We start from the raw sequence: 13,494 nt of genomic DNA on the forward strand, positions 1-13,494 counted from the left end.
TCTGTCTGATATCGGGATACTGTTTATGTTATGTCTGTTTCACTATGAAATAATTTTGATGAATGAACCTTCCTTGTTTAAAACATGTGCCATGGTATTGTGACATTATGTATAATAATTTACAAGAGACTGTTACAATCGGTTGGGAGTGTGCTGTGATGTCCTGCCTCCATGTGGTTATGTAATTATCCAGTGGACAGGCACATTTGATATAATCTATTATAACTTTTATGTGTAGTGTATTTCTTATGTATGTTTGTGACCTGTGGGCAGGATTTGTAATGAACTGGTAAAATAAAAACACAGCACATATAAAGTTATTCTATTTGTTTGTTTTTTATTTAGGAATAGGCAGAAAGTCCTCTCTTCCTCGCTGGCTCCATGACATCTCGCACACTGGTTCACTATCTCTCGCACAGAATCATCACAAAACGCACCAAAGATCCCACCAATGATTTACTTCATTAAACCATTGAATCAAGTACTGAAAGCAGTCACGTACCAAATGAAGCTTCCAACATTACTGATTACGTGACTCGGGTTAGATGAACCAAGCCTCAGCATAGTGCTTCTGAAGCACTGTGTTGTTTTTCTAACAGAGGCACCAGCGCTTCAGCCTCAAACTGAAAACAGAAAACTGTTAGCCTCTTACTTAAAGAATTAAACCGTTTTTTTTTTTTTAATGATGCATTAAAAGACCATATTTCACTGAGAACAAGTGATTCTGACGTGTACAGTGGTCCCTCGTTTATCGCGGTAGTTACGTTCTAAAAATAACCCGCAATAAGTGAAATCCACGAAGTAGCCAGCTTTATTTTTACAATTATTTTAGATGTTTTAAGGCTGTAAAACCCCTCACTACACACTTTATACACTTTTCTCAGACAGGCAGGAACATTTTCACACTTTTCTCTCTTGTTTAAACTCTCAAAGTTCAAACCGTCGTACACTCAAAAAAATCTGTTGTTGAATGAAAACAATTTAATCATGGCACCTTTTTACACGTGATTTAACCAAGTACAATAAACCATTTTTGACGATGGCAAACCAACGCATTTGACATTTGGTGGTTTAATGTAATCAGATTACATTGGATCAACATAGTATACTTGCATTGACTTGAAGTGATTTATTGAAGTATGTAAAGTGAAATTTGTTTCAATTCATTTTACACAAGTTAAACACTTCAGGAAAACACAATCTTGTTGTTTGAACAACGACTTTGTTAATTACTGCAATTACAGCAATTACTGCTAGTCTTGCTTAATGAACCAATATTGGAGTTGATGATTTGGACATCAATTTTCTTTGATTTGGGTAATATGGGGGGGCTGGTTGACCTTTTGACCTTTACCTTTTCATTAATATCTTTAAAACAGAAGCAGCACAAATGACAATTTTAGCAGCACAAACCAGCACAAACATAGCACAACTGATTGACACCAATTTTGTTTGATTCCATTAATGTGGGGGGGCTTGTTGACCTCTGATGACCTCTAGAAATTTTTATTAATATCTTTAAAATGATAGCAGCACAAACAAAATTTTTTGCAGCACAAACGAAATTTTTTGCAGCACAACCCAGCACAAACGTTTGATACCACTTTTGTTGGATTTGAAGAAGGGGGGGGGGGGGGGGCAACTTCACTCACAACCTCTGAGGCCGTCACAGAGCAGCTGTATTTGTACTGACATTAGATCACACACAGGTGCTCTCTATTTAGTTATTAGCACTCATCAGGCAACGTCTATGTGCAACTGACTGCACTCAGACCAAAGGGGGCTGAATAATTACCACACCCCACTTTGCAGTTATTTACTTGTAAAAAAAATGTTTGGTATCATGCAAGATTTTCGTTCCTCTTCTCACGTGTTCACCACTTTGTGTTGGTCTTTCACGTGAAACTCCAATAAAATTGATTCATGTTTGTGGCTGTAATGTGACAAAATGTGGAAAAGTTCAATTGGCCGAATATTTTTGCAAGCCACTGAATGTGTTAATAGACCTCTCTGCTGAATCACACTTGTTATTAATCTCTAGTCGTGTCCAAATTCATGGCTGCATCCTCCTGAGGCCGCATTTGTAGACCGATTACGTCACAGCGACGCGCCGAAGGCTGTCCAAATTCGTAGACTCCTCCGAATGCAGCCGACAAATGCGTCCTCCTTTTCCCTGAATTTGAAGGATGGGTCGGGTGTGTCCTTCGTGGCCTACCATATCCCAGAATTCATAGCGCGGCCCAGCCAAACTCCAGTTTCCAACAATGGCGGCCGCTACTAAGTTTTAAAATTACTCTTACTAATCTTTCTGGGTCACAAAATAAACTTTTAACATATTTTCAGAGAAAGTAGCTGTGTAAACATCAAATATCTGCTCGGTTTATCAAGATATCGCATATTTGCAAAAGTGCTTCGACGTTTTCGGAGACGCCTGTTACCCACCAGCTCGATAGCTCGCCGGGAGCTCGAGGGTCACTGAAGCTGCCGAGAACGGCACAACTCCCGGCACATCATTTTCAGATCACCGCGGAGTTTCGCTATTCAGGTTAAACGTAATATATAAGTCACTTAGACAACCTAAAAATGTTATTGTTGGGCTTTTTTCAGTGTTTTATTTGTTCGTGAGTAAATCGGTTTGGCTGAGATTAAAGTTATTAGATTAGATAAAATAAAACTTTATTAATCCCCCGGGTGGTTTTCACACAGCTGAATAAACGTCAAACAGAAAACTGATTAAACAGAAGTGTGAGACGGTCGAGAGTTTACTCCAGTGTCCTGTTATATTTTAGATAGCAAGGAGCAGACGGCGAGTTTATTAAACTCCACTGAGACAGCGGTGACACTAATCAGAAGGCTAGACTGTCCAATTTCCCCAGCCGTTTACTTCCGGCCTACCCGACCTTCTGAGGACCCGGCCCACGTAGACCGCGAAGGCTGGGTCCTCAGGAGGATGCAGCCTATGAATTTGGACACGACCTCTGTCTCTCTTCCACAGCATGTCTTTATCCTGTCTTCCTTCTCTCACCCCAACCGGTCACAGCAGATGGCCCCGCCCCTCCCTGAGCCCGGTTCTGCTGGAGGTTTCTTCCTGTTAAAAGGGAGTTTTTCCTTCCCACTGTCGCCAAAGTGCTTGTTCATAGGGGTCATATGATTGTTGGCTGTTTTCTCTGTATGTATTACTGTAGGGTCTACCTTACAATATAAAATGCCGTGAGGCCACTGTTGTTGTGATTTGGCGCTATATGAATAAAGTTGAATTGAATTGTTAATAAATTTATGAAAATGCTTTTTGACCATATTGGTCTTTTTTTCTCATCTGGCTATTCTATTTTCTAATGAAAATCTTATAATGTCCGCTCTGTCACCCCTGGGTCAGTCTCCTGTATTTTTGTCATTGCCAATTGCCAAATCATACATCACAGCATGCCTCATTGTAAACCATAATATTCACTTTAGCTGCTGTCCTTCTGTCACAAATCACACCTGACATTCTCTGTATGGTTGACTCCACATATTTAAGCTCATCTACCATCACTACATCTACTCCATGCATCTTCACTGTTATACCTGTCTCCCGTTCCTTCACCTCTCTACGCTCTCTTCCATCCATAGCCCCCTGATGGGGAAATTTTGAAACTGCTTATGTTGTACTTAAAATTATTTACAGTGCAACTATTTAATTGTTTCCTGCAAAAACCTGACTTGTTGCCTGAAATTGCATGTAATTACAGGGTACTTGTGCCTTAGTACCCTGTAACAGAGTAATTGTTTTAATGTTTCCTGCAAAAACTGGACTTCCTACCTGCAAAATCCACATATGGTATATGGTACTTATGCTGTGGGACCTTAGGCTTTTGCAGGAATCAATGAAACCAATGCACCTTAGTCTAACTTTTTACCTGAAATTGCACGTGATTACAGGGTAATTGCACCTTAGTTGTGGGTCTTAGTGTGCAATTGCTTGATTGTTTCCAGCAAAAACATGACTTGTTATCCACAAACTGCATGAAATTAACATGTTACTTGCACCATACTCACGGGTCATCCTAGTCATAAAAAGGAAGAGAACATTTTTGAATCTTTTGTTTTTAGAGCTTGCAAGTGCAACTGAACTGGATGAATTTTACTAAAAGTTAAAGAGCCAGCAGCTTGAATTGACTTTCCTTATATTTTTTATTTCTTACTGTAAACTGGTGACAGAGCAGTGAAACTTTGTTATTTGAAATGTAATAAATTTCAGATAACAACAACAAACAAATAACAATAATCTGCTTAAAGCAACATTAGTAACTGTGGCCATCTGATAAATCCCAGTTTTCTACCGACACTGAGGCTAGATCCACACATACATTTATTTTTTAATTAGGATTTTCAGCTTTTGTTATGAAAGATATCTCTGTTTCTGTCTGTGTATCTCTCTGAACCAGAACTGAACTGTAAAGAAATTATTTAAAGATAAATAATGCCAAAGCAGATAACAGATTTAGTATCACTGCAGAACTTTATAGCTCTAATAAAGCCAAAATGCAAAAAATGAGAATTTATGGTGTTAGAATATCAGACAGTATTTCATGGTAATACTCGTAATTTTCTTTGCAGTCCTCCCACAGATTCAGAGGTTGATCCTCATTCTCAACAAATGTATCCCAGGTGTAAGAGAAATCTAGAGGCTTCATCACCCTCAGTTTACAGCCTGCAGCATGCAGGGTCCTCAGCCCAGCCTGGATCTCTCCTTCCTCCCACTCAAACAGCCGAGCAGCAAAGATATTCAACTTAAGATTTTTCTGGTCCTTCAATAGTTCAGCTATCTTTGCAGCACAAGTTGAACAGGGACTGGAGGACACGTACCTGAAAAAAACAAGGCAGAATTCAAATTAAAATACTTTTTACTTGTCAGTATACAGCAAAATCTAATTTATGTGGATGCTTTTATTGTATCTAGTTTGATTGTCTCATAGTCTGAGAACAAATGATATACCAGACTAAAAACAGTGTGGGGCTCAGACATATTCCACATTTTACACAGGTACCGAGTCTCACACTGAACTGCCCACCCAGGCCACCATCTGGTATGGAGCAGAATTTTGCTTTAAAAAAGGCAGGAAAAAAAAAAAACTTTTAGATGTTGCAGCCTTTTACATACAATGAATGCCTTTCCTGACAAAGCTTCAAGGTATTTATGTCTCCTCTCAAGCTCAAATCAGGGATCTGCTGCTTGTTAATCAAACATGTAAACCAGTATTTTATGGAGCCAAACCAAATAGAAGGTGGCCTGATAGAGTTGTCTTTTTGAGTTCTTTTGCAGTGTTTCCGTGAGATCAATTTTAACATCCATTTTGCTGAGGTTTCAAATACTGCAGATGCCTTCACCTTTTGCGTGTTTACCCATCTTGTCTAATGAAACAGCCTAGCTGAGCAGGTTCAGGCTCAGTGCGCACTGAAAACTATTTGATTGGATAAATGTAATAACTTTAACCAGCTGTTCTGTTAACAACCCATGTTCATTTTCATTAATATTAGTAACTAATAGTTTTAATTCTCCCTGTCATTATTGTATGTATGATTTTGGGCTTGAAGGGTGAAACTAGAGATGAGTGGGTCTAAAATGGAGACTTCTGACCTGACTGAAACAAGAAATAAGTTTCGAGTAAACTGCCACGTTCTCAAGACCACACGATACTTTAAGCAAACATTGTACCAGGTGACTGTATATTTGACTGCAGGGTTGCAATGTGGCAAACACTGAGCGAAGAAGGCCTCCTCAGCATGAGTCCCAGCATGTTCATCCTCCAGGTAGCCTCTTAGCAGTCCATCTGATGTGTTTCCTTGATCCACCAAGTAACAAAGTACGGTCTTGTTGCGTCCTGAAGAGTATTCAACATTCTTGAACTGGAACTTAAAGATAAAAGGATCTATCCTGTCCCTGTATAAAACAGAATAAGTGAAAAAAAAACCATTTGCTGACATAATATTTTATACATACACGGTTAAAGATGCATTTTTCAATCTCTTAGAGAAAGAAACAAAATGGTCTTATATATAGTCAAAAACAGGGGCGCTAGTGAGCACCGAATGGAGTAGACATGTTTCTGTGGAGCTCCTCATACTCTCTTCACATTTTGGACTTTATTGCCTTATCCCTCACAATTTCACTGAAGAATACTTGTTTCCTAACTCAAACAGGATGCCCAAATCAAAAGCTGAAAAAGCTAAAAAGCAGGATAAGCCTCCGAACGGGACCGACACCGCTCCCCCTGAACCAGTCGACGAAGCTGAGCTAACCTCGGAGCCCGCTAAAGACGTGGACAATGGTGATAAAAGTTTTTTCAAGGTTCTTGATGACTGAAAGGTTTGACGGTCTTGAAGCGTCTCTGGCTACATCACAGGCATCTTTGACGAGCATCTGCGGTCGGCTACAGGAGGTTGAAAACGCTAGCTCTGATCACGACCATCGTCTTTCCCTTGTTGAGAAAACATGCGGATAACGAGGCGATCATCATCCCCAGGTAACTATAGCGCGGATTCATCGTGTTCAAGTGAGAGAGAAGATACTACAGCTTGCTCGGGAGCAGTTTCCCTTGAACTATAATGGCAAGGCGATTCACATCTTCCCTGACTTCCCGACAAAGGTGGTGAAACAGCGACAGGTCTTCCAGGACGTGCGTAAACACCTAATGGATGCTGGAGCTCGAGCTCGAGTAACGCATGGCTCCATGGTCAAAGTGTTCTCCACGCCCCGTGAGGCTGAGGATTTTTTGGGAACTATACAGGAAGCCAGTGACTAATTTACAATCTCTGATATCTCATTTGAAACTCATTGCATCGGGATGTATGTGACTATTTCATTTTTCTCTCAACTATGTTGGCATTGAGGGTATATATTTTTTTCTTTTGTGGGGGGAGGTTGGAAAGCTCGTCACCTTGGACCGTTTAGTTCATAATGGTCATGTGGTCCCTCTCTGAGTATGCGGGTTTTTTTCTTTGTCTGGGAAAGTGGGATGGGGGGGGAAGAGGGTTATGTTTTTTGTGTTGTCGGTATGTTATACAAGGGCAATTCATGTGTACACTGCTATTTATTATTTCTGGAGTGAATGCTAATTCATCATCGCTAAGTGGTGGCATTAGATTTGTGAGCTGGAATGTGCGAGGACTTGGGCATGTGCACAAACGAGCTAAGGTTTTTTCTCACTTAAAATCGCTAGCTGCTGATGTTGTGTATCTTCAGGAATCGCATATGAAACCGACTAAAGAGAGGTTGCTCAGGTGCTCCTGGACTAATCTGATTTTTCAGTCGACATTCTCCAGTAAAGCCCATGGAGTGGCTATATTGATCCGTAGAACAGTGCCATTTAGACATGAGTCCACGGTTAGTTAGTTAGTGATCCGAATGGTCGGTTTGTTCTGGTGACGGGCCATATTCATGCAACCCATGTTACTTTATTGAGTTTATATGGTCCTAATTTTGATAGCCCAGCTTTCTTTAGACAAATATTTAATTTGTTACCTAGTCTCGCTGATACTCATGTAATTTTAGGAGGCGATTTTAATTGTGTACTTGATAAACACTTGGATAGATCTACTCAAACCTCCCAGTTGATTAACGCTTTGACTGTTCTGAATAATATGTTGAGTTCTACTAACCTGGAGACTGTGTAACCCTACTGGTAGAGATTACTCTTATTTTTCACAAGTGCACAAATCGTACTCCAGAATAGATTATTTTTTGCTTGATTCTAAATTTATGTCTAAAGTTGTATGCTCAACTTATCACAACATCTTGATCTCGGATCACTCTCAAACCTCTTTAGTCCTGGACTTCTGTGGAACGAAACAACAGGGTAACTGGCGTTTTCACCCGTCACTCCTGTCTGAGACATCCTTTTGCCAATTTATGACAACTAAAATATCAGAATTCTTGGAAACTAATGATAAACAAGACGTTTCTGATTCGATTTTATGGGAAACATTTAAAGTGGTAATGCGAGGAGATTTCTTTTGAAACTTCGTGAAAAAAAGAACGCCGGAAACGCCTGTTAGAAATAGAAATTGAATTAACACAGTTAGAACAGGACCACAAGGCCTCCTCTTGTTCCTCTCTGTTTCAAGACATCATTAAAAGGAAGTTTGAGTATAACACAATTTTATCTAGTCAAGTAACAAATCAGCTATTTAGGATCAGACAGAAGCATTTTGAGTTTGGAGATCAGCCCCATAAGCTTCTTTCTCTGCAGCTGAGAGGCCTACAGGCCAGTAGGGCTATACACAAAATTAAATCGAGATCAGGCGAAATTTTAATCAGCCCTAAAGCTATTAATGAGTGATTTAGAGAATATTATGAAGAGCTCTATATGTCGAAATCTTGGGGCAATATTTCTGATTGGTTAGGGAAGCTGGATCTCCCGAAAATGAATGACGCTGCACGAGAGGCTTTAAACTCAGATATTACTATTGAAGAAGTTTCGAAAGCTATTAAGTCCCCAGGCCCAGATGGGTTTGGCATTGAATTGTATAAAAAATACTCTGAAAAGGTGGTCCCGCTTTTATTGAGAATGTTTAAGCATTCTTTCCATACTCAAGCATTTCCCCGTACGCTATATGAAGCTAATATTTCTTTGTTATTGAAAGAAGAAAAGGATGAAACACTAATGACGAAACGTTTCTCCCGCAAAACGCTACGTCCAGATGAACAGAATCAACTTTTGGAGATTTGCTTTCCTGGATGATTGAGAATACATCAAGATGTTGTCTGTTGTTTTTTTGTTTTTTTAGTGTCTTTTTTTCCCTTATATCAAAAAATCCCAATAAACATACTTTAAAAAAAAAAAGTCAAAAACAAGGGACAGTTTTTTGTATTTTTTTTATTTTAAAAAAATACAAAAAACCGTCCCTTGTTTTTGACTTTTTTTTCTTCTTTTTCTCCTACAGTTATGTAGGAGAAAAACGTAAAAGTGGCCCCTTTCTATAATTAATTATTGTAAGCGACTTGTAATGAGATTAGCCTGGTACCTGATGTTATAAAAGTCAGAATAGGCTTTTTCTTGTTTTGTATCCAAAACATCTGAAGCTTGAAATAAAACTTGAGTTTCTTTTTTTGACGTTTTTAACTTCTTTGTGAAAACAGATTGCTTTTTGACCAGTGACTGTATAAAAGATGAATGACATGGTTCCACTTCCAACAACTGTACAGAAATTAAACCAAAATTTCCTGTTTGTGCAGGCTGCCATGTTGCACAGATTCTGCGCAGCAGTGACTTCAGTCGCTGCGTCAAACCCCAACCACAAACCTCAGCTCTACTTTAAAGATGGCACCATACCACTTTTTTATGTCTGATACTGATATCATAAATTTGGATATTTGCCGATACCGATATGAATCCGATACAGTCTTTTATAATCAATGAAACTGTTTTTTTTTTTTAATGTTTTACTCCATTTTTTATAGGTTCATACTCAAGTTTGAAAAAACAAAACACTAAAGCTATTCCAGGTTATACCCGTATCCAAAAAATACACTGCACACAAAATATTTCACAGTTCAGCAATACTGATCTTTCTATTTAAACTTTTAGCAGAACTTTAAATCGAAGTATTTAAAGAAATATTCAGAAAGTAACTTAAAATACAATTTTATGCAGATTTCAAAAACTTTTTGGTTCTGAAAAAAAGAAGTGCAATACCAGGCCAAAATAAAGTTAGTATTCAACAACTTAAAAAATTGACCCTTCTATACTTTAAGCTTAACATAAATAGATTTCTAGAGTGGAAAGCAGTGCAAATAAATGCAAACACAGCTTCATGACACTCATCTGTTATCAGGATGGATGTCAGTGTAAGCTGTTTCTATCACGTTTAACCTGAGTTAAAGAATTTCATGTAATTTCTATACAACACTTAACAAATGTATGACAAAAGTGTTTTTCATAGTTTTTTTTCCGAACCACCAAACTGTTTAGCCATGTGTCGTTCCAAGGTAGGTATCCCCGATAGAATTCCTTTCTCTTGCGTTGGGAGCACATGCTGGGCTCTCCAAATCACGGACAAACAGTATCCCACATTCTTGATTTTTAGTTCACAAACACTTCTTATAATGGCTACCTACTCCTGAAACTTTGGAGGTTTTAGTTACAGGAAGATAAAAATAATTATCAGGCAAAATGTCCTTCATTTGTTAGAATAATCCCCTACCACGTGAGAACAATAAATATATAATTTTCTGCTGTAACCCTCAAACTGAATGGTAATGTAACAACACTCACTTTTCACTTTTTCACAAAACTAAAACATCACTACTTCCATGTCTAATTGTGTGTAATGGAGGTGGAGTACACTGGATCTCTGTGCCCAGCAAATGCTCGTGACACAGGGGTAACTAATCTTGTCGGGGATACCTACCTTAGCACAACACCTGGTTTGGCAGCGTGTAGCAAGGCTCCAGATGCTTAGAGTGTGAACTCCAGACTGCCCGACAGGTCTCGTACACAACAGCCGCTCTGTCACGTGACGCACACTGCTCCAACGTGCTAAGGTTATTACCTGGCCTACGCATTGTTGCAAGTTTTGTGAGATGCTTTTGTGTTATTTAATGGATCGGATTACTTTTCTCCCCGATATCCGACCAGTAATTTAGGTCAGGATCAGACCGATATATATCGGATCTCTAGTTTACTGTGACTGACAGCTTGCTAAATTAAGATAAATACAACCACGTTGCTATAATTAAAAAAACATATGCCTTAACAGCTTATAGTTGATCGCTTTGTTGCTCCTATCATTAAGAACTTTGCTAGATTAACCGTTTAGCATGCACAGTGTGTTAGAGGCTCGTGCTAGCAATGCTTCACACCTGTGTTACTCTTGTAGTCTATATAGTCGAATGATTCGGCACTCCTATTTTAGACTGAGATGACATCAGCTGCCTACTGCACAGAGGCCCAGAGGAAGTGTTAATATCTGAAATATCCGAAAATTAAATGTTGTCCTTTAAGATTTTGCACTCACAGGTCACTCTACAGCCTGGTAACATGGAAACTTTAAATAAAATGTTCAATGTAAAAACATAGCAGCAGGTTTCATATAAGTGTAATTAGATCTTTTTATTTGTTAACAGGATCCAGAGTTATCTACAGATACATTCACCCTGGACAAAGATGGGTGAAGAAGACCATCAGGAACAAGCTGTTCCCACTAATATGGAGGAGGCGGGGTTTATGAAGCTAGACAACAGGGGGCGATAAAGACATTTTGGCTTAATTTTTGGGGAGCTGCTAGGTCATCTATGTTTTACATGGATGTTTTACATGTTCTAAAGTCATTGTTTTTTCCCAAAGCTGAATTTAACACATGGGCATTTTCTGCCTGTAGGACAAAACCATGCATGACAAGTATTGTCCCAGATCAGTGGGCGATATCATCATCCATGGAAAATCAGATTAGATCAAGGCAACACAGAGAGAAGTTAGCCAACTATCAGAACTGCAGAAAACTGCGATGACAAAAGGAATACCTACAAAATATCCTGTCAGTGGCCGGAGAACTACATGAAAAAAACCCCCACCAAGGTTGGAGATGGAGCAATACTGGAAGAGTATATGGGAGATGGACAGAACGCATAACAAGCTCAGTGGCTAGTAGATCTAACACCACGCAGACCACAGCAAAATGAACATGCTACAGTAACAGACATCTAAGAAAGAGTCGCAGAAAAAACAGACAGAAAAACTGTGTAATAAATTTGTCAAAGGGGTAACCTACCCTGTAATTATTTCAAAAGGAGGTAGTTCCATTGGCTCCAACTGAAACTCTTCAGTATGGCAACTGGTGGTTGCTGCTTCAGCTGATGCAGCTTCTCCATTATCCACAGTTTCCTGTTCTTTGTTCTTTTTGTCTTTTGCATCCTTTGCGATTTCAGCAGCTTCATTTTCTTCTTTTTGTCTTCTTTTCATGAGTGTTTGACATTTTTCATCCATGGCCAAAGAAATATACTGTCAAGGGAGGTAAGGACTAGTGAGCAAGAAGGAGAATGATAGATGGGGGCAGGGCTGAGAAAAAGAAGAAAGAAATGCAGCCAATGAGAGAAGGAGAGAGTCAAAAGGAGCAGCCCATATAGGTGAGACAGTAGTTCACAGGATAAATCTGGCTAATATTAAGTTTTGTTTATTTGTTGTTTGGTGTCAAGGTGGGGAAATCTGGCTGGTGTAGTAAGGGGAACAATTTCACAGAGATTACAGCAAATAACTAAAAATCTCTGAGAGATAGGTGACAACCCACATTTATTCTTGGAACAGAAATGTAAAGGTATTTAAAAACAAAAAAACTTTATCAGCACTTTAATCTAAAAATAGCAGGAATGGGATTAGCCTTTAAAGGCTCAATTGGGTCAAACCAGAGTAAGACGCACAGAAGCAGCTGCCCGGTCTGTGAGCTGCAGCTATTTAAAGACCTTGAGAGTGGGGGAAGCATTGCTAAATTTGTTGTCAGTGCTGTAGTGTAACTGTAAGAGGCACAGAGAGACATTCTGGATAAAAGAGAATGTCTGGTGAAAGAGGCCAAATATTCAGAAAGCAGTCTGTTCAGTTACAGTGTTAGTATCTTACAACATGACTGGGTGGGAATAGAATTAAAACGGGTGTCAGAACAGGGCCCACCTCTGTATGAAAAGACCACATTTGGTATTCTCTTTAGAAAGTGCTAAACTAATATATATGTCTGTATTTCTTATAACACATTCATTTTAGTTTCACCTATATTGTAGAAGCATTTAGCATACTTTTTAAAGTTATTTGTACACAAATAAATCCATTCACATTCATTTATTTTTCTTATTCAGCTGCTCTTTTGACAAAAAAGTCAAATGTTTGTCATCAATTGCTTTGAGTACTCAGATCAGAATAGCGCTCTACAAGAACCAGCCATGGCTTAGTCGGGCCCCTTCCGGGTGGTGGGGGGACCCTCGGGTCTCTGGGCCCGGGGGGTGTGTCTGCTCTGGCGTAGCCGGCTGCTGGCGGAGCCTGTGGGCACACCGTCACAGCTTTCTGTGACTTCTGCACAGTGCCTGCCAGGTGACTGCCCCATCTGGGGCTCTCCTCAGCTCTTTTCTAGGAGGGTGGCGTGACAGCCCCTTCAGTGGTCCTCCTTGGGCTCTTTTGCTCTGGAGGGCCTCTAGATTTCTGGAGCCTGGATCTCCTTCCATGCCAGCAAGGCTATGGTTCCCTACTATTAGGTAGGTATGCAGGTGAGGAGCTCTTGAATTTGAGAAGAAATTATAGAAAAGCAGAGCGTCGCTGGCGATCTTCCAGACTTGAAGTATTTCTCCAGGCTTGGAAAGACTCGTCTTTTTTTCAATCATCGATGGCTGCAGCGAAAGCAAATTATTTCTCAAATCATGACTGATAAGCATAACTCAAAACTTTTATTCAACAGTGTCGCAACTTACAGAGAGTAAGTCAACTCTCTCCTCTTCAAATTTGACAGCTCATAACTTTCTTATGTTTTTCA

At 39.5% G+C, this 13,494-nt stretch overlaps 1 protein-coding gene across 1 annotated transcript; it reads right to left on the reverse strand.

Moving 5' to 3' along the window:
- Positions 1-334: 334 nt before the first annotated feature.
- apobec2a (apolipoprotein B mRNA editing enzyme catalytic subunit 2a) lies at positions 335-12,035 on the reverse strand. The gene is made up of 3 exons (XM_006805352.2): positions 11,752-12,035; positions 5,699-5,923; positions 335-4,848 (listed from the first exon to the last, which is right to left on the reverse strand). The coding sequence occupies exons 1-3, from the start codon at positions 11,964-11,966 to the stop codon at positions 4,542-4,544; spliced, it is 747 nt and encodes a 248-aa protein (XP_006805415.1). The 5' UTR covers positions 11,967-12,035; the 3' UTR covers positions 335-4,541.
- Between the last annotated feature and the right edge of the window lie 1,459 nt (positions 12,036-13,494).

This window comes from Neolamprologus brichardi, chromosome 13 (assembly GCF_056152115.1).
Source record: "Neolamprologus brichardi isolate AB-2024 chromosome 13, ASM5615211v1, whole genome shotgun sequence".
NCBI classification, from domain to species: Eukaryota; Metazoa; Chordata; class Actinopteri; order Cichliformes; family Cichlidae; genus Neolamprologus; species Neolamprologus brichardi.